This window comes from Canis lupus, chromosome 17 (genome assembly GCF_003254725.2).
Source record: "Canis lupus dingo isolate Sandy chromosome 17, ASM325472v2, whole genome shotgun sequence".
NCBI lineage: Eukaryota > Metazoa > Chordata > Mammalia > Carnivora > Canidae > Canis > Canis lupus.
Genome location: NC_064259.1, coordinates 7,610,052 through 7,630,938, shown reverse-complemented (window position 1 = coordinate 7,630,938; position 20,887 = coordinate 7,610,052). Strand labels below are relative to the sequence as shown.

Sequence of the window (20,887 nt, the reverse complement as noted above, 5' to 3'; positions counted from 1 at the left end):
GAAAGTCTCTGACCTTGCCCAGGGCATGGAAGGCCACACCTCACAAAGGCTCCGGGCCTGGTCAGGGCTGGCAGGAAGCAGATGGGAAGGGGACTCCGCCCAGGGTCACTCAGCAGAGCTAGGACCGCACCCAGCCTCCTGACTCAGGCCTCCCAGAAAGTCCCTCTTGGCACCATCACCAGGGCCCAAACGCCGTGTAGGTCCCGCAGGTGGTCAGATCCCCCTGGTCACACAGGTTTATCTGTCCCCCAGGAGAAGGCCCTCCTCTTACCTTTGCTAGAGTGTCCACCACGCTCACCAGCGGCTGCTTCGCCGGATATTTGGCCATGTCCCATTCAAAGTGGGTCACGAAGGATGTCAAGTCAACTGGAAGAAACACATTTCAATAATGAGTGGGATGCTCCCCATCTCATGAGGCCAAGTTTGCCAAACCCCAAGCCAAGCAACCCCCACTTAAACCAAGGAAGCAATCAGAGAAACAGAAGGACAGATTCAGGGCTCTGGGAAAGCACACACTCCCCTCACCGCCCCCCCCCACCCCGGGAGCAGAGTACTGAGCCAGCTGGTTGGCCTTGGGTCAGGACCGTCAGCACCCAAAGCCCCTCTGAAAACGCATCACCAGCCACAGGGCCGCTGTAACCAGTGCACACATGAGCCTCAAACTCCCTCAGGTGGTTGCTCCCATCCCCACCCCCAAGATCTGCATTTGGGAGACCCTACTTTCCACCAGGTGGAAGCAAAGTCAGGAGATATTCTGAGGGCCAGGCTAATTCTCCACCTTGGCCGGTTGTGTTGGCCACATTCCCCTGTTGGGTTACTGTTCTGTTTTGAGGTACCTCAAAGACACGCCAGAGAGCCTCAAGCCAACCCCCAAAGACCACAGAGCCAGTTATGGGTGCCACCTGCCCACAGATGAGCCGTCTTTCCAGCTTCCTCGTCCAAGCCCTGGACAGAGGCAACTTCAACACACACGGTTTGTTTTAAAGAAGGCATTTTAGGCGTGCCTCGGTGGCTCAGTCGGTTGAGCATCCTACCCTTGATTTCTGTGCGGGTCGTGATCTCGAGGTCCTGAGATCCCCCTCATCGGGCTCCCGACTCATGGGGAGTCTGCTTGAGATCCTCTCTCCCTCTGACCCTCCCCCAACTCTCACATGCACACGTGCATGCTCTGTCAAATAAACACATCTTTTTTTAAAAAAACAAGAAGGCATTTTAAACCTTGGCAAAGGGACACCTGGGTGGCTCAGTGGTTGAGCGTCTGCCTTTGGCTCAGGGTGTGATCCCAGGGGTCCTGGGATCGAGTCCCGCATTGGGGTCCCCGCAGGGAGCCTGCTTCTCCCTCTGCCCATGTCTCTGCCTCTCTCTGTGTCTCTTATGAATAAAAAATAGATAAATAAATAAACAAACAAACCTTGGCAAAATACTAGAGTCTGTGACTGTGGTTTTTCCCACCTGGTGAGGAGGTGCATTTTTCAATGTATGTCCTTTATATGATAGTCTATAGTGAATAGACCAAATCAGGGGTTTTATTCAACATATTTCCCTTTTCCCCTTCCTTTCTCCAAAACCAAACCGAAACCTGCCATCCTTGGGATGCTTCTGGTTCCCTAACCAGCTGTGGGCAGAGGAAGGAGCTCTGTTGTGGACGTGAGACAAGCCGCGCGAGTGAGTGAACGTGGGCTGATCCAGGAACCCAGCCTCGGGCGCCTTAGTAACAAAGCCCTCTGCACCTGGGTCTCCCCACCTGAGAAATGGGCAGGAAAGGAGGCCACACAGCGCTGAGTGCCCATTCTTCAGATCAGCTCTGTGCACATTTAAGGAGGCGCCCCCACCCCCCGCCGGACCCAGCTGCTGCTTACACCGCCCCAAGACCAGCCCCCCTCTCCTGGATTCTCATCCCAGGATAGGTGCATGCACCCCCTGCCCAGCACGTCCTTGTGCAGATAAAGGGACTGCTGGCCGCTCACTCAACAGTCAGGCACCTCCACTGACACCAGCTTGCTACGGTGAGGGGGAGAGGGAGCCCCCACCACCACCGATTTCTCCTGGGGAGACAACCAGGCAAATGGTTGAGCGGCATTTTGCAGGCTGAGCGGCAACAGAAGTGCATCGGGGTGCTATGGGTAGGCGAGCTGGCGCCTGACTCCCACGGAGGGCCAGGAGGGCTGCACGCAGGGGCTGGAGGTGATGGGAGGCTGCCATATGGCCACTGGGGGAGGGTGCTGCATGGGGGCCTGGGGTTGCTGGGACAGCCCAATGGAAGGGGAGGGCCAGGGCGGGTCACAGAAGGCCGTGTCTGTGTTTGCTCCTATGATGATAAAGACACGAGGCACCCAGTGTGTACCAGAAATTGGCCATACATTGTTCCAACTCCAACAGCAGGGCTGGGAAGGTAGGTCACTGAGCAGGTTAAGACACCAGGGCACACCAGGGGACACCAGGGGACACCAGGGGACACCAGGAGCTGTGTGGTCAGCCAAGGACATTCATGCACTGGGGCCACTGGGGGCTCTGCAGGAGAGAAGCCAGTGTCGGGGTACGGGGTGCATGTGAGAGAGGAGGAGCAGCTGAGAGGGGCCAAGCTCTGGAAGCACAAAGGGGAGGGCCGGCTCAACAGGACACTGCCCGGGAAGGACGCCCAGGGCACCCTTGGATTTCCAGACTGGGTGAGTGGGGACAGTAAGGGGCCCCTCACTAAGTTGGGCGGCCACAAGGATGGACGGGGCAGAGGGGAGTCAAGTCCCCAGGACGCAGATGGAAATGAAACGGGGCTCAGAGGAGGGAACCAGGCAGCAGGCAGAGGAGGGAGTGCACAGCAGGTGGGAAGTGCCTTCCAGCTGGACGCTGCTGCCACCGCCCAGGACATCAAGGCTGGTGATGGGTGATGGCTGATGGTTCATCTTGGCCAGGACTGGGAGTCATTCCATTTAACTTACCTTTTAACACTATTAAGTATGTTGGCAAATTGAACACCAGTAAAAAATAAATTTATTATTAAAAAAATTATCATTTAACATACACCTAAAAGAATGACTGCTATTTGACAGATCTTAATAATTTAGTTAAATTATGTTTGATACTTCATTTAACAAGAAAACATGCTAAAATTAAAAAAAAAAAAAAGTACTATCATCGTCTCCATCTCAGAGGCGAGGGCACCGGCACAAGGCAGGCCCCTCACCAACATCCACTATGAGACGAGACAGTGACCGGGGAGGAGGCAGCACCCCCGCCCCTTCCCTGCTCGTCCCAGTCAGGTCACGCTACCCTGCGGGGTGCACGGTGGCCCATCTCTAGGCAAGAACCCGGTGATCAGACCCCTGGGTCCCTCACACCTAGGAGATGGCCTCCAGGCTCCCGGTGCTCGAATCCACAAGAGGCTCCAGGGGGAGAGGGGCCCTGATCGGCTGGGATGTGGGGCCCCATCAGGAGAGACAAGGGGGCTCCCACCAAGCAAGGCCCGTGTGAGGACCCAGTGACGGCACCAACCTGCTGGCCCCGGACCCTGGGCTTCCAGCCTCCAGGACGGCGAGGGATAGAGGTCTGTTGCATAAACTCCCGGCTGCCGTATTCTGTTAGGACACCCCGAGCCGATACAGACCGGGGTACAAATTTGCTATGAATATGGTTTTGTACTGCCGCACCCTGCAGGGGAAGACGCTGCAGAAGCGTGCAGGCCAGGGGGGAACAGCACGTATGTCTGGATGATGGAGGGTGGGGGTGGACGGGGGGTGAGGGCAGAGGCAGGACCCGAAGGTCGAGAAGGCAACTGTGGCACTGATCCCAGCCACCAATCCCCGCTGCAGGCCGGGCACGCTGGCCACAGGCTGTCAGGCTGGAGCCCTCGCCTGTCCCAGTGGCCGGCCCCAGGCGGGGATGCTGGGCAGACCTGTGCGTTGGGATCTGCGCCCCTTCTCGCGACCACTCTGCCACTTCCAGGCCCCTGGGGACACTCCAGACCCCGGGCACAGATGCCTGGACCCCCTACTCTCTCTCACTGCTGCTTTTGTCTTTTAACAGCAGGACAAGGGCCACTCCTGAAAGCCTGCCGACCGTCCATCCACCTGCTGCCTGGGACACTCGCCTATTCGGTTCCACTCTTGATGCTGCCTGGACACCCCCACCTCCCGCCCCAATTCCTCGCACTTTCAGGCTCCTGGAGGCCGGATGACTACTTCTGTGTCCCCAGAGCCAGTCACAGCACCCAACACAGAGCAAGCCTTCCATTTAAGAATCTCCCTAACAACTCTGGTGATTGTACTAACTTGCAGTACGTGGGTTGCTGAGAAGAGACACATTATGGACCAAATCAAACGTGTCTCCACGCATTGTCATAAATTCTAAGGTCTTTATGGCATTCAGATCAGAGAGAATGAACTGTTCCCTTTCCGCCAGAAGAGCTCCTGTAGGAGCCAGGCTCTGCCCATCTCCTTGGGTGGCTCCCCAGCACTCAGTCTCAATTGGCATCACAGCCCATATGGCACCGTGGGGCCGTCCCCCTGGCCAGGAGCTCCTGGAGAGCAATCTGCATGCCCAGCACCCAGCACAGTGCTTGGGACTTGAGAGCCATGTGGGGGGGTGGGGGGGGGTCCATGAATGAGGGGGCGAGAGGATGTCAGATAAATCTGAGACCGTGCAGACCTCCCTGCAACAGCCTCTTGGGATCTCTGGTGTGTGACCCTGACCCCCTGACCCCCTCTCCTCCTTCACCTCCCCTCGTGTGTCCAGAGCACCAGTTCCAGCTCCAGACCCTGACCCTTGCCCTAGGTCTAGCATCCAAGGGCAGCACCGCCCTGTCCGTGCCCATCACCTTCGGTGACAACATGGCCTGAGGATGGTCCCCTGACTTAGAAAGCAGCAGTCCCCTTGGGCCTTCCTGCCCTGCAGCTTTCTCTCCGCTGGCCCAGGAAAGAACAGGCCCCCACTCCCTTCCCTGGCTGAAGTTGGAGAAGCCTGGCCCCCAAGGGAGCAACTGACGGCTTGGGCTGATGGCCCATGAGGTCAGACCATGACCTGGGCAGGCTCGCTCAGAATCAAAACATGCCGTTCACAGGCGGCTGCTCTTGCACACTAGTGACCTCATCTTAGAACCAAAACAAGGCCTTCCTGGCAGGCAGCAGGATGAGGGACCCGTGACCACACGGGCTGCGGCCTCTCTCCCGGTCAGGCCGGCCAATCTCCGGGTGTTCGTGACATCTGGGCATGAGCTGGGGCCTGCGCCAGACAGCCATGCGTCTGCCCCGCTACTGCTACAACCCAAAGCACCTGTCTCCTTCCTTCCAGACTCAAAGCTCGGCTGGGGCCAAAGAGCAAGCAAAAACAAAAGGTGCCCGTGCAAGGCTAAGAGCCCTTTGTAAAGGGATTATGTCCACTGACAGGTGAGAAAACCAGGACCCAGAGAGATGACCTGTGAAGGTCCGGGGCCAGGTGTGGCTGCTCCAAGGCTGCTGCTGCTGCTGGCTGGCTGTCCCTGCAACAGTGCCCTGGGGGACAGAGGCGAAATCCTGCCCACTGAGGGTAGCACTGACATCTCCAGTTAATTCTGTCAACCGCTATGCTACGCATGGGTGCTCTGCAGAAGAAGAAAAGGGTTTCCCCATCCAAATGGAATCAGAAAAGCCTGAGCAAAGTCAGCCTGAACAGGTCTCTTGACTGCAGTACTTTTCAGAGCCTTTATTGTGCTAATACACGTTGTGAAGGTCAAGAGTCACTGGCCAAGAGCAAGAGCCCTGCATTTGAGCCCCTGACCTCTATTTGCACAGAGCTGGTTACAGAAGGAGCCTGGAAGCTCTAGTCTGGGAAATCATGGGGACCCGATTCACAGCGGGCCCGGGGATAATGAAGCCTATGACATGAACAAATGAAGCTGAATCTCCTCCTTCCGAGATGAGAAGCAGCCAGCCTTTCAATAGCTGCCATTGCACCGGGGATGGAGATGGTGGAATGAGAATATCTAGTTTTAAGGAACATGAATTTTGGGTAGAAGCAAGCATCTTGAGCGCTATTGCAGAGTGAGCTTGAATCCCTGTGTCTTAAAGACCAGGTTTTTATGTAGAAAAGCGGCTCTCTCCCTTAAGCCAGCTCTTTGGTCTAGGACCCCCCAAGTTACCTGGCTTGGAAGTAAGATCAGTTGATCAATTTAAAAAGTAATTTTTTATTAGCACCAGCAAGAAATTTCAGTTATCGCAGACAGACTGCCTTCGGAAAGGTATTCTGATTAAATTCCAATCCATAAAGATCGGGCGTTTGTCCTAAAAGGATTTGCTGGCTTTCATCGTTCTTCCTAAAAGGATTTGCCGCTGCTCATCCCACCGGTTTGAGCAAGGCTGGAGAAAACCCAAAGCAAATGTTTCCTTCTGAAACGCTGAAGCCAGGAAAGGCCTGTTCAGGCATGGGGATGCCCCCCATCCCCCCAGACTCCGAGACTCACGAGAAGAAGGGCCCTTGCATGAGTGAACCCCATCAGGACCACACAAAGGTAAGCCTGACATGTGAACTGCAGGGTCCACAAAACAGCCAGAGTCCAAGAGCGGGCAGGACAGTGGGCACAGAGGACAGTCATCAAAGCAAGGAGCAGGCCACAAGCCACAAGATGTAAGAGTCCACCTTGAACTTCAGAGCCAGAGCATTACCCCATTCCAGGAGGCATGCAGTGCTGGGGCAAGCAGGGCAGACACGAGAAAGAGGGAAAAGGAATAAAACAGGTGATAGGTTGTTAACTGGAGAAATCCACCGTGACCCGATCACCACACCCCTACGGCCAGGCTGAGAGAGTCCACCTTCCCAGGGACATGCAGGCATCACACCAAGCACACTCACGGCAAACAACACATAACCTACTCTTTAAATATTTCATTTTTTCCTTCAAACCTGCAATGTAATAAGGGGGAGTTATTATATTGCATGAACACACGAGGCCAAGTTCAGATTCGGGAGCACAAGCATTTCCATTTGTCAATTGAAACAAGCAAATAAAAAGGCCTTTTATGGTTCTCAAGAGGGAAGAACTATGCATTGCTACGTAACAAATGACAAAAGTGTTAAATACAGAACACACACTCTTATTTTCAGTATTCGTACGTGCATTGATAGAGTTACAGGTTTAGGCACGCCTGGGTGGCTCAGTGGTTGACCCTCTGCCTTCAGCTCAGGTCATGATTCCGGGGTCCTGGGATCGAGTCCCGCATCGGGCTCCCTGCTGGGAGCCTGCTTCTCCCTTTGCCTGTGTCTCTACCTCTCTCTGTGTGTCTCTCATGAATAAATAAATAAAATCTTAAAAAAAAATAAATGACATTCAAAATGTGAACACACAGCACAGAGCATTTTCGGTCTAACTCTGTGTATTTGCTGGCCACAACTTAAGACTTCAATCTGCGGCTTTCCTTAGGCCCTGAAGGCATTTTCCAGCCTTATCTGGGGAGAGGGATAAATGGGTTGGGCAGGGTGGTGGGGTGGAGGAGAAGGTGGAACTTTCCATGCAGGACAGAGCAGAAGCTGATAGAGAAGGCAGGTAAGTCAAACCGTTAGACCCCACCAACCCCATTGTCCCCTGAGGTTTCTATAGGGTAAAAACGGCAGGTGCTCTAGAAATGCCACAGCAGGACTAGTAACAGGCCCAGGGGCATGTCTTCAAACCAGCGGTGCTGCTGAGCTCAAAACGAGGTTACAGCTGTGCCGGACGTGTCAATTTTGACACTCCTTGGGCCATATTGCTGCAGCCACGACAGGTGGCACAGCCAGGGGCACCGATGGGCTGGAAGCAGCTGAGAGAGCCCTGGGTATAAAGACGCCAATGACCTACCTCCGTTGGCCAGGAGGTTCTCCGGAACCTTCCCTTTAGCATCTTCCATAACTTCCACCACGCTCTGGGCCATCCTCTTTATGAGGCTTTGGGAAAAGAACACAAGGCCGTTAGACTAGGAAGGTGCCTTCCTAATCCTCCTCTTCCACGGGCGGGTGGGTGGGGAAAGGAATGGGAGCCGCCCTCTGGGGGATCTTTGGCAAGAGGCAGGCAGAGACTTCAAATGTGCATAGCCTCTGAACCAGTATTTCCACTTCTGAGAACCTATCTTAAGGAAATAGGACGAACAGAAAAAGCTTTCTGAATAAAAAGATGTTCTGCGCTGCAGCAGACTGGAAGCCACTGGAAGGTTCGACAATAGGGGATTGTTTGAGTAAACGGCATAGCCCACTGAGGGACCATTACGCAGGCATTGGGAACGAGGTCTACAAAGAATGTCTAATACTGTGGGACAAGGCATGCATTATAATGTTCCATGGAAAAAACCCAAGATACAGACTTATACAGACAGCACGGCTGTGACTACGTGAAAGGGCTCTTCCTACTTTACGGATTCTCGATTATCATCCATAATGGTAATTCAATACTGAATTAATCCGGACTATAATAATTCAGTATTGCTTTTATAATTAGAAAATCAAAACCTTTTAAGTCTCCAGAAAGGCTCCTGGAGGCTTCAGAAAGTATGAGAAAGGATGGTGAGCTAGCAGGGCAGAGGGTCGTCCAATCACTAGGCTGTACGCCTGAAACTCATGTAGCGCTGAAGATCCAAAACGTCATAAAACAAACAAGAGTTCTCCACCCCTCAAACCAATAACAAAGTATGAGAAAAGAAATTGAAGTATAGGATTTCAAGGCAGAAGGACTCAAATTCACACGGCTCTGCCAATTACAAATGTATCGCTTCTTTGTTTGGTTTTTAATTTTTATTTTAAGTAGGCCCCACTCCCAGTGTGGGGCTCAGAGATCAAGAGTCCATGCTCCACCCATGGAGCCAGCAGGGTGCTCCTTGCAATTTTTTTTCTTTTTTCTCCGGGAGCCTGCTTCTCCTGCTGCCCCCTCTCTCTCTGTCTCTCTCATGAATAAATACAAAATTAAAAAATAAATAAATAAATAAAGACATGAGACTCCCGATGTGGGACTTGATCCCGGAACCCTGGGATCATGCCATAAATAAAATCTTTTTAAAAAATGAAGTAATATCTGCACCCAAGGTGCTCAAACTCACAACCCCAAGATCAAGAATTATACACGTTTCTGACGGAGCCAGCCAGGTCCCCCAAATGTATGCTTTGGGCCAGATTTTTTTAATTTCTTTGTACCTCAGTGCTCTTATCTATAAGATGCAGATCACACCCATTTTGCAGGATTATTATATTAATATAACTCATTAGACACCGAGGATCTGGGAGCAGAGTGTCTGCTCCTGGAGGCTGAGCACTGGGAAGTCCGGCTGGAAAACATGCCAGACTAGGACCGAAGTCTAAAAGCTCTGAAGATCCCAATCTCTGCCTCAGGCCTCCTCTCCAGCTGCTCTGGGCTCCCAGGAGGGAGGCAGCCTTGGCAGGGAGCCTGGATCGGGTCACTCAATTCCAGAGGGGGAACATGCTCTTCTGCTGTTGTGGCATTGGCCATCCTGGCCACGCAGGGCAGGAGGCTGGGGGGGCTGAGGACCAACGCAGGAAACTGAGGCAGAAGGGCGCCACTGAAAGGTCCCAGGTATAAGGGAGGGAGGGACAGGGAGGAAGGGAGGAACAATCAGGGGAGGGGAGGAGGGGAAAGGGAGAGGAACGAACCTGTTTTCCCATCAAAGTGATATGTATTCATGGTCAAAATTTGAAAAATATCCCAAAAAATGAACCATCACACTGCTCTGCCCAAGAGAAAACACACACTCTGCATTCCGGCACACTTCCAGCACCTTCCACGTCCACGGCTTATGTGAGCTGAGGTTTTCTTTTGATAACACCTGCCACTTGGCGGAGACTACCAGGTACCAAATATTCTGTAATCATTACCTCATTGAATCCTCACAAGCAGGGGCGCCTGGGTGGGTCAGTCGGTGAAGCGTCTGCCTTCGGCTCCGGTGGTGACCCCGGGGTCCTGGGATCGAGTCCCATGTCTGACTCCCCACTAAGTGGGGAGTCTGCTTCTCCTTCTCCCTCTGTCCCTCCCCCCAACTTATTCTCTCTCTCTCTCTCTCTCAAATAAATAAATAAAATCTTTTTTAAAAGATCCTCACCAACATTCTTGAAGGTGAGTATTATCCCATTTTACAGATGAAGGCCAGAGAAGTAAGCTGACCCCATCCACCTGGTCCATCTGAGGATCCTGAGGGTCTCAGCCACTGGGCCACGCTGCTGTCTACACTGAGACCCATCCTGGACTTAACACCTCCATAAATGTGTCAGCATTTCTTAGAATAGCAGTTCTCCACCTTACTAATTATAACTAATTATAATGACTCTACGAATTAATTACCCCACTAATCTCAGTCTGTTTTCTCAGCTATAAAATGGAGATGGGATTGCCCATCTCACGGGGTTATTTGTAGTGTGCTGTAATGCCTGTGCGGTTCCAGGTGTGGGGGGTTCGAGGCAAACCTCAGAGGTGCTCTAGGCAGCCCAATGGACCACATCGGGCTCTCCGCCCCCTGCTCAGGGAGACATGTGGCAGGAGACTGGGGCCAGTGGGGGACGGTGAGTCTGGTTCCCTCAGTTCCAGGAACCTCTCTCCTCTCTTCCCCTCCAGCCTGGGGGTTTGACCACGGCTCCCCACCTGCCTGGGTTTGTACACCATCCCTCGTGGGCCACCTACAGCCCACACGCAACACTTCACCCGTTCATAAACAGACACTCCTCAAATCCTCCTCATCTGGATAAAGAAGCTGTGGTCTATATACACAGTGGAATATCACTCAACCATTACAAACCATGAATACCCACCCTTAGCTTCGACGTGGATGGTACCGGAGGGTATGATGCTGAGTGAAGTAGGTCAATCGGAGAAGGACAAACATTATATGGTTTCACTCATACAGGGAATATAAAAAATAGTGAAAGGGATTATAGGGGAAAGGAGAGAAAACGAGTGGGAAAAATTAGAGAGGGAGACAAAACATGAGAGACATCTAACTCTCAGAAATGAACAAGGGAAGATGGAAGGGGAGGCAGGCGGGGGGATGGGGTGACTGGGTGACGGGCACTGGGAGGGGCACTTGATGGGATGAGCACTGGGTGTTATGCTGTATGTTGGCAAATCGAACTCCAATAAAAAAAATTCCAAAAAAATTTCTGAAAAAAATCCTCCTCATCTGAATGTGTCTTCCATTCGCTGTGAAGACTCTGGCTCACTAAATTCATTTATCCATTTGTTTGCTCATTCATCCAGCAAATTCCATATGCTAAAGCAACTGTGTACCCAGTACTGTTTATAGTGCTGTGAACGAACGAAACAAAGGCCCTGCTCTCGGGAAGCTTCTATCCTAAAGCTGTCAACAATTCCACTTTATTGGGGCGCCTGGGTGGCTCAGCGGTTGAGGTCTGCCTGCAGCTCAGGTCAAGATCCCAGGGTCCCGGGATCGAGTCCCACCTTGGGCTCCCCACAGGGAGCCTGCTTCTCCCTCTGCCTCTGTCTCGGCCCCTCTCTCTGGGTCTCTCATGAATAAATATATACAATCTAAAAAAAAAAGAAAAAGAAAAAACAATTCCTCTTTATCATTGCTATCGTGGTGCATGCAAGTCACTACCTCCACATCCTCTGTGGTGCCTTGAGTAATAATTTGTTTATGCGAAGGTAGAAGTAACGCTCACCCCAGCACAATGCCTGATGCGCACCGCTGCTCAGGACATGTTTGTCGAGTGAATACATGACCTCTGGCACTCCGCGGCACCTAAATACCACACATGCTTGCTTCCTAATCAACCGCAAAACAGAACTCACTCATCATTTTGTTAATGACTTTTTGTGGCTTGCGATTCTAGCCCGTATGGAATTTTCAACAATAACAAGTAGGGCCGCACACCTGCCCTCAGGCGTGTACGCCACCGCGGAACATCTCAGAATAACATGGTCTGATGAAGTTTAACTGCTGGAAAACCCACTTATTGCACAGAACAAAAGGAGCCCTGACCTAGCTGTGATGACTATACCGTCATCAGCAAATTGTGGTCTTCCTGAATCAGAACATTTTTCTCATCAGAAGGAGCCTAAGAGACTATGTGATGTTTTGTTTTTACTAAGAGACTCTACAGTTTACTGTGAACACACTTCCGTGGACAGAGCTTCCCCATACCTGGGATCTACCGCATGGTGTCTTGCCACCTGACTGTATGGTAACTACTTCCCTACCTTTGGACACATGGGTGGTTTCCCCTGTGATAGGATGTTGCAATGATACACATGTTTTGCCCACTTGTGCAGGTCAGAATAAGTTGTTAAAGAATAACTAGTGGAATAAAGGGTATAAACATTTGTAATTTTAACAAACAGGCCAAGCAACTCTCCAAATATACAGAGCCGGAGTGCAGCCCCATCAACAATGGGTAAGAGCGCCTGCTTCCCTAAACCGCAGCCAACATCGGGTGTCATGAATGTTTAATCTCTGCCGATCTGATAGCTGAGAAATTATATCTCATTGTTGCTCTGATTTGCATCTCTTTGATCATCACTGAGGCTGGACATCTTTTCATAGGTTCATTGACTCTACAAATGACTGTTTTCTTCTTCTGTGAATAGCATGTTTATGCCCTTGGCTGCTTTTTCTGTTTTTTTTTTTGTTTTTTTGTTTTTTGTTTTTTTAAATTGACTTACTTGTAAGGGCTTTTAAGTATCTCAGGAACTCAATTCTTGAGACGGTGCTTTGAGCTGGATGACGTCCCCATGTTAAAGGTGAAAACGTGAAGACTTACATTGCTGAAAGTCACCCACGGAGGGTGACATGACAGGTGTCAAAGCAGAAACTGATCCCAAATCAACACGACTCTGAAGTCCATGCTCTTCAACGCTAGTTTACATTACACTTGGCACTTTCCTCTGAAGCACTTGATGAAAACATATATTATTAATCCATAAGGTAGGATGTACGCTTGTATTTTTAATTAAAAAGGCAAACTGCAAACACTGGGTAATCTTAATTGTGGTGCTGGGTACATCAGTGTCTGTCTCTCTGATATAACTACAGGAAACCTGGCATCTGCTGAAGGCTTGCAACTTCCAGCGGAAGGCTTGAACCATAAATTGTGGTTAATCTGGTTCAATCTCAGCTCTTAACACAGTAGCAGCAACCCCTTTTCCCATCTCTCAGCCACATGGGAGGCAGCTTTGTGTTCTAGGAGCAACTTGTACACAGTTTGCAGGAGCCAGGGTGAACATAAAGGACGCTGTCCTTGAGATACTGGGGATCTGTGTTCTGATTGCTGCTTCTGATCACAGAGGTACAAAGAGGTGGGTGGTTAGTGTGGTGAGTGTTTTATGCCTCCCTCTACCACCGCAAGCTCCTCGCCCTTCAGCTACACTGACTTCCAAGGGATTTAAAGAGTGTGTTGTTGTTCTCCCCTCTTCACTTTTCTTTTTCTCATTTTTGGAACCAGACATGAAGATTAACATTCCAAAACAAACAAACAAACAAAACTGTGTATATGGGGAACATTAGAAAGCAAATGTTCAAAGCCAGGGAAGGGCTCAGGAAAGACCTGAGAAGACTCTAAGTTTATACCTCAGGCTGATCCTTGGCACAGAGACAGCCTACAACAGTTGAAAGTAATAACAAAAAACAGCAAACCCAATAACAAAAAACAGCAAACCCAGAGAAGGAGAAGGATCTGATTTCCAGAGTTACCACATTATTAGATTCAAATGTCCAGTGCTCAACAACAAAAAAAAATCACAAGGCATAAAAAGAAACAGGAGAGTACGGCCCATTTAGAGAAAAGAAATAAATGAACATAAGCTATCTCTGTAAAAGAGACGATGGTAGACCTACCAAAGACTTTAAAACCACTGTTTTAAAAATGCTCAAAGAACTAAGAGAAATTGAGGAGAAAGTTAAGAAAATTAACTATGAACAAAAAATAAAGAGATAGAGGCACGCCTGGATGGCTTAGTGGTTAACATCTGCCTCTGGCTCAGGTCATGATCCCGGGGTCCTGGGATCAAGTCCCACATCGGGCTCTCCACAGGGCGCCTGCTTCTCCCTCTGCCTGTGTCTCTGCCTCTCTCTGTGTGTCTCTCATGAATAAATAAATAAAATCTTTTTTAAAAATTGAACTATTAAAAAAAAGGAGATAGAAAGCCTTTAAAAAAATGCCAAAAAAGATTCTGGAGCTAAAAAGTACAATAACTGAAATGATAAATTCACTAGAGGGATTCCAAGGCAGATATGAGCAGAAAGATTTAGCAAATCTGAAGACAGGACATGGAAATTACCAAATCTGAGGAACAAAAAGAAAAAAAGATTGAAGGAAAGTGAATAGAGCCTAAGGGCTCTATGGGCACAGCAAGTGCACCAATATATGCATTTTGGGAGTCTCAAAAGAAGAAGAGAGAGGCGCCTGGATAGCTCAGTCAGTTAAAGCAGCCTGGGTCATGATCTCCAGGTCCTGATTAAGTCCCACGTCCAGCTTCCTGCTCAGCAGGGAGTCTGTTTCTCCCTCTCCTTTGGTCCCTCCTTCCCCCCTGCCCCTCCCCGCCCTATATGCTCTCTCTCTCTCCCAAATAAATGTTAAAATCTTAAAAAAAAAAAAAAACAGAAGAGCGAACAAGGGACCCAGGTGACCCAGGTGATAATAATGAATCACCAAGAAGTCTCCAAAAAAGAATGAGGAAGGTCTCTCACGGATTGCCATGAAAGGCTGTCCCTTTTGGAATAAAGGGGAAAAAGAAAACAATAAGTAGTATCTGGGACACCTGGGTGGCTCAGCGGTTAAGTGTCTGCCTTCAGCTCAGGTCCTGATCCTAGCTAGGGTCCCAGGATCGAGTCCCGCATCAGGCTCCCCGCAAGGAGCAGGAGACCCGGGATCGGGTTAAAAAAAATAAAATCTTTTTTAAAAAAGAAAATAATAAGTAGTATCTGTAGTTATGGTCACATTTTTGTAAAAACAAAACCAAAAGACATAAAAATACTCGTATTATGCATGGAAAAATCTAGAAAGACTGGCACTACATTGTTGAAATGGCTATCTTTGGGGACTAGAGTTGCAGAGAGGGGATCCAGATTTTCAAATGACCAGCATGTATTAATAAAAAAAGAGAAGAATGGTGTGGCAAATAAACAGAGCAATAAGAACGTGATCAAGAGCATGTCACCTGGGCTCAGCTGCTTAAGACTTCTTTCTTTTTTTTTTTAAATTTTATTTATTTATTCATGAGAGATACAGAGAGAGAAAGAGGCAGAGACACAGGCAGAGGGAGAAGCAGGCTCCATGCAGGGAGCCCGACGTGGGACTCGATCCCGGTCTCCAGGATCAGGCCCTGGGCTGAAGGCGGCGCTAAACCGCTGAGCCACGGGGGCCGCCCTAAGATCTCTTTCAAACTGAGCTTGCCAGTCCAGTCGGGAGCTAAGGGAGAAGGTGGGAAAGACGGGGGCACCACCCAGGTGGGAGGCAGGGCAGGTAGGGAACCGATAGGGGGACAGGTCTCCAGGAGCCAGGCAGCTAGGAACCCAGGGCTGAGGGGCCAGGGAAGAGGGGCTGCCGGTGGCCACGTGTGCAATGAAAATGCTCTGCTCCTCCTTTCTGAGAACACTACGGGGCACCTCCTGGCGCTGCTGATTTTCGAACCCTGGGCTCCAAGAGGGCCATTCCCGCTGGCCCTTGGGACACAGGATGGCTCAAGAGCTGAGCGCACAGCAGGACAGGGACCCCCGAGACCTCTGTCCACGCCCTCTCCTCCCGCAACCCCACGCTCGTCTGACCACCTGTGGCGCAGGGCCCCGGGGCTCGCCCAGGCCCACCCCGGATGGACGATGGGCACCAGCGGGGGGTGATCGCCACTCGCTGAAGCGCCACGAGATCCCAGGGCCCACGCACAGAGGATGTTCTTCCTGAAGGGTGGCCCCACTGCAAGCTTGCCTGGCAAAGCTTCGTGGGGTCCCTCCTTCCAGAGCATCCCCTGTGGACCCAGTTTTCATCGGGGCACCCCTCTCGGCGGGAGACCCGCCCCCCCCCCCGCACCGCCCCCCTGCTCTGTGGGGAGAAGGGCTGAGCCTCGCACACCCGGGACGGGAGCGTGCCTTGAGGATCCCAGGTCCCGGGTGCATCCACGGGAAGGGAAACAGGGCTTCCCCGCCCCCCCTTCCCTGGGTTTTTTGGAAAATTCAGACAAACCAGGCTGATAACCGACTGGTTTTCAGAAATTACTCCATGCCAGGGAAGAGAGGGCTAACAGATGACAGGGCGGGGCAGAGGAGTTTCCACAGGGTTCGGAAGCAAGAGTAACAATAGCTTTTATCTAGTGAGCTGTCCTCGGGCCTCAGGCACTTTGTGGACGCACAGACACAAACATCAACGAATGACAGATGAGGCGAGACCACAGTGGGCTCAGGAAGCCGAGGTTCAGAGAGACCAAGACACCTGCCCAAGATCCCTTGGCTGGTGGCCTTGACCTTGACTAGTACTGTCCCCAGACCCCGCCCCTAATGCAAGGCCCGGCACCACCCGCTCTCGGCGCTCCAGCGGCCAACGTGTCCCTCTCTGGATAACCAGAACCCCAAGCACACCCCACAGATGAAGGAGCTCTGACAGGCCCAGCCTTCCTCTGCAGCCACACAGGAGCCCGGAGAAGCGAGGCCCAGAAGCTTCCACACAGCTGGTGACTCACTGAGCCCCTGGGCCCCTCACCCCGCTCCTTTGTCTGTGCTTCCTCCTCCGCCAAAGGACAATGAAATCAACGTGCCTTGCAGCAATCATCAGGAACATGTGACTGGATCATGATTCTCTGACTTTCTTTTAATAAAAAATAAAGGTTCAGTGAGGCCTCTGAGAAGGTTCCCACACTGGAGGGCTCTGGAGGGCTCTGGAGGCTCTGAATTCTGGCCTTGCTTTTTAGAAGCTGGAAGTGGCAATAATGGGCTGATATTTCCACCTTTAGAGGGATCCCCTCAGCCTACTGTTTGTAAAGCCATTTAGGAAAATCACCCATCAGTCAAAACAGAATTTGCTTTGGCCAAGTCAGCTTTATGCAGCTTGGTTCACCCACAGCTCTGCTGATTCTTGGTCCCCTTCTAAAGCCTATCTACCCTCAAGAGAAAATTCGCCCCCCTACGGGGCTGGGGACAAGGAAGGCCTCTCTTGTGTCACTGAAACGCTCTAGGGTCCTGCAGGCCTTCAGGAGTAAGCGGGCGTCCTCTGAGCATGGGGATGAGAAGGGAGACTGGAGTTTGTTTAAGTTCCGGAGCATCTTCCAGAAAAGTCAATCCACCAACCAGTCTGGGCACCGTGCCCAACTGCAGGAGCCTCCCTCACAGCAAGCTAGGCCCAGGGCACACGATGTGAAGAGCGCCCCCAGAGTTGTGCAACCTGCAGCCCACCCCAGAGGATGAATGGGCAAAGGCCAGAGTGGGCAAATCATAAAAACAGAACTACAAATGGCTGATGGGCACCTGAAGATATGCTTCCTCTTGCTGGTTCCCAGGAAATACACATTAAGACCATCACAGGGATCCCTGGATGGCGCAGCGGTTTGGTGCCTGCCTTTGGCCCAGGGCGCGATCCTGGAGACCCGGGATCGAATCCCACATCGGGCTCCCGGTGCATGGAGCCTGCTTCTCCCTCTGCCTGTGTCTCTGCCTCTCTCTCTCTCTCTCTGTGACTATCATAAATAAATAAAAAAAATTAAAAAAAAAAAAAAGACCATCACACATGATCTGCATTTTACCTGGTCAACCAGCAGACAGGGGTATGACGAAACAGCGCTGTCTTACCACCTCATTGGAAAACGACTTAGCGATCTGTACAAACAGCTTGAAATACGCCTGTATCCTTTGAACCAGTCATTCCACTTTTGGAAATGCGTCTTTAGGACACAGCCAAAAATGCAGCTAAGGATTTACGTGAAGGTATTAATCAGGGTATTATTATGATTAAGTGTTTCATTACCACGAGAAATAAAATGAAAGAAGCCCTCCTGCCATTAAAAATCCTTGACTTGGGCGCCTGGGTGGCTCAGTCGGTTGAGCGTCTGTCTTCAAGTCAAGATTCCAGGACCCTGAGATCGAGCCCCCTGTTGGGCTCCTTGCTCAGTGGGGAGCCTGCTGCTCCCCTGCTTGCAAGCTCTCTCTGTCAAATAAGCAAATAAAATCTTTTTAAAAAGAAATTCTTGACATTATAGTCATGCCTGGGAAGGAAGACTAGAATATAAGCCCCCCACCCAGAATCATCACATGGAGTCACGATTGGAAGGGCCCTTAGAGACCCAGGAGAGGTGAGGGCCCACTCGAGGTCACACAGCCCTTAGGTAGCCGACCAGAGCAAAAACAAGACCTCAGTTTTAGAGTAACAAATTGAATTTAATAACTGTTGTTGACTTGTTGGTTTTTTTTTTCCATAAAATCTCTCCTCACTTAAATCTTTTGTCTATTTGCACATGGAATTTTTTTTTTTTTTAAGTAAGAAGAAAGCAATAGACTGCTGACACAAACATTTTTTCCACACTGCAGAAGTGGGTGGGGCTTCTGTGGAGCCTGGCCAGCCACCCCTATGGGATTCCTCCCATGGTCAATCACCTTTAGGGGCCTCGTGAACACACATTTCATGGCAAATCTGCATGAAAGGTGTTTCCTCTTGGTTTATCTGAAAATATCCAGGCTTTCTCTTTGCATGAAATGCCCACAAGAGGCAAATCCATAGATGAATGTCCAATGACCAGGGGTTGGGGGAGTGGAGGGGAGGGGTTGGGGCTGAGGCTGGAGGTTGCAGAAGGGAGTGATCGTGACTGACAGGCACAGGGTTTCCTTCTGAGATGATGACCACGCTCTGGAATCAGATGGTGGTGATGGTTGTAAACATACTGGAGACCAATGAATAGCGTCCATCAAAGGGGCGACTGTTACCATGTGTGAATTATGTCAGTTCTTAAAAACCTGCCCTAGCCTTTTTCTTGGCTTTGAGGGTGAAGATCCAGCCTGGAGGAGAATGTCAAGGACGGATTTGGCCCTTTATGCTGGATGTCATCACCTTCTCCAAAGTTCCTTGGCCTCGCTCCCTTCTTTCCCGCCACTGCTATATCTTATCATTGCCACCAACCTGTCCAAGCCCTGCCCGGGGTCACTGTCCTGGGCAGGCCACAACATCTTTCTCCACATTTCCTCCAATAGCTTCCTCTCTGCTTGTCCTGCCTCTCCCAATCTGGCGCCCTCCTGTCCATCCCGCCCACAACAAGCAGACAAAGCTCTGCAAATACCCAGCTTAGCATGTCAGTGCGCTGCTGAAACTATGTCAGTGGTTTCCCAAGAAATTCAAATGTTGATGTTCAAGCTCCCTGGCCAAGTTAACAAGGGGCCCATCCATCTGCCTGTCCGGCCTCCTCCTTCTTTACCTACCCACCACCGCCCTTCCCATGCCAGCCTTCTAGAAGCACCTGGGACATCCTGAGCCACCTGGATGCAACTCATCCTTGAAAACAGCCCAAGTGCCCCTCCTTGCGGCAAGTCACCCCTAACAAACACAATACAGTGATGGATAACACCCCCGCCCAATACCTGTTGGTTCTTGCACTCAATAAAAACTGTATTGTGTTCATTACGTACCAGGCAATATTATGGGGAGATAGTAGTGAACAAACCGACCATAGCTGCCACCCTCGTGGGGCTTACTGGAAACTTCCCTCCACCACATCACTTATTATACTGTACAAAGTGTGGCTTTCCTTATCTAGGTACTCCATCAAAACAAACAGATCTCTGAAAAATTATTAATTGTACGACCATCAGCTCCAGCAAAAATACAGTGGTTCCTGGAAGACACACAGCCTGGCAAGTGCTGGCTGGCTGGGCAAGTGCCTGAGAGGTGAAGCAGGATGTTAGACCAGTGCTCCTCAGAGCCAACGTGGAGCCATTTTTGTTTTGTTCACACATCACCTAGGATTGAGATGATCTCTTTATTCATCTACCCCATCTCCCAGAATGTGAACGTCTTGAAGAATGGCCATTTCCTTAAAAATAACAACTCAGCATTCTCTATGTCTACATAGAGAATTATGTAGAGAGGCTACATAAGCCTCAATGCAATCGAAATAGCAAACTCAGCCCATGATAAGGGAGCCGTGTCCTGGGACCACATGGGACCCACGCTTTAGAAGGTCCCAGTGTGGCCTTCCTCTAAGCTGCGTCCATCCCTTTGGAGCAATCCAAAGGTTTGAGGGTCAAAGGGGATGTGTATGCCCACACTGTGTACCCAGGACCCTACATGCCTCAATGGGTAGATATTTATGTAAGAGAAATTAAAACATATGTCAAGGGACGCCTGGGTGGCTCAGTGGTTGAGCGCCTGCCTTTGGCTCAGGATGTGATCCCAGGCTCCTGGAATGGAGTCCCACATCGGGCTCCCTGCAGGGAGGCTGCTTCTCCCTCTACCTATGTCTCTGCCTCTCTCTCTGCGTCTCTCATGAATAAATGAATAAAATCTTTAAAAGTAATAATAATAAATAAATAAAACATATGTCAATAATAAAAATTGTACATGAATGTTCATAAAAGATCTTTCTTTTTAATAGTCCAAAACTGGGATGCCTGGCTGGCACAGGTGGTTGGGTGTCTGACTCTTGATTTTGGCTCAAGTCGTGATCTCAGGGTCATGAGATGGAGCCCTATAACAGGCTCCACGCTTAGCGGGGAGTCTGCTTGAGATTCTCTCTTCCTCTCCCTCTGGCTCCCCCTCACGTACCTGCTCTCCCTCTCTCTTTCTCTCTAAAAAAAATACATACATAAAAGTCCCAAACTAAAAAAAAAAAAAAGTCCCAAACTAGAAGGCATCTAAATGTCCCCCAACAGGTGAACAGATAAATAAATTGAGGGTTACTCATAAAACAAAATACTACTGAGCAGTAAAAAAAAAAAAAAAAAAAAAAAAAAAAAAGACTGCTAATAGACAC

General features: G+C 50.4%; 1 protein-coding gene across 6 annotated transcripts in view; it reads right to left on the bottom strand.

Annotated features, from left to right (window-relative positions):
- Positions 1–20,887, bottom strand: part of ATP6V1C2 (ATPase H+ transporting V1 subunit C2) — a 52,657-nt gene that overhangs the window by 16,966 nt on the left and 14,804 nt on the right. For 3 of the 6 annotated variants that reach the window (XM_025454665.3, XM_035700668.2, XM_025454667.3), the window contains exons 4-6: positions 7,802–7,887; positions 6,841–6,870; positions 272–366 (exon numbers count right to left, since the gene is read on the bottom strand). In XM_025454665.3, coding sequence (XP_025310450.1) covers positions 272–366; positions 6,841–6,870; positions 7,802–7,887 — 211 coding nt within the window. The remainder of the gene's footprint in view (positions 1–271; positions 367–6,840; positions 6,871–7,801; positions 7,888–20,887) is intronic. The other 3 variants (XM_025454666.3, XM_025454668.3, XM_025454669.2) reach the window with 2 other exon arrangements.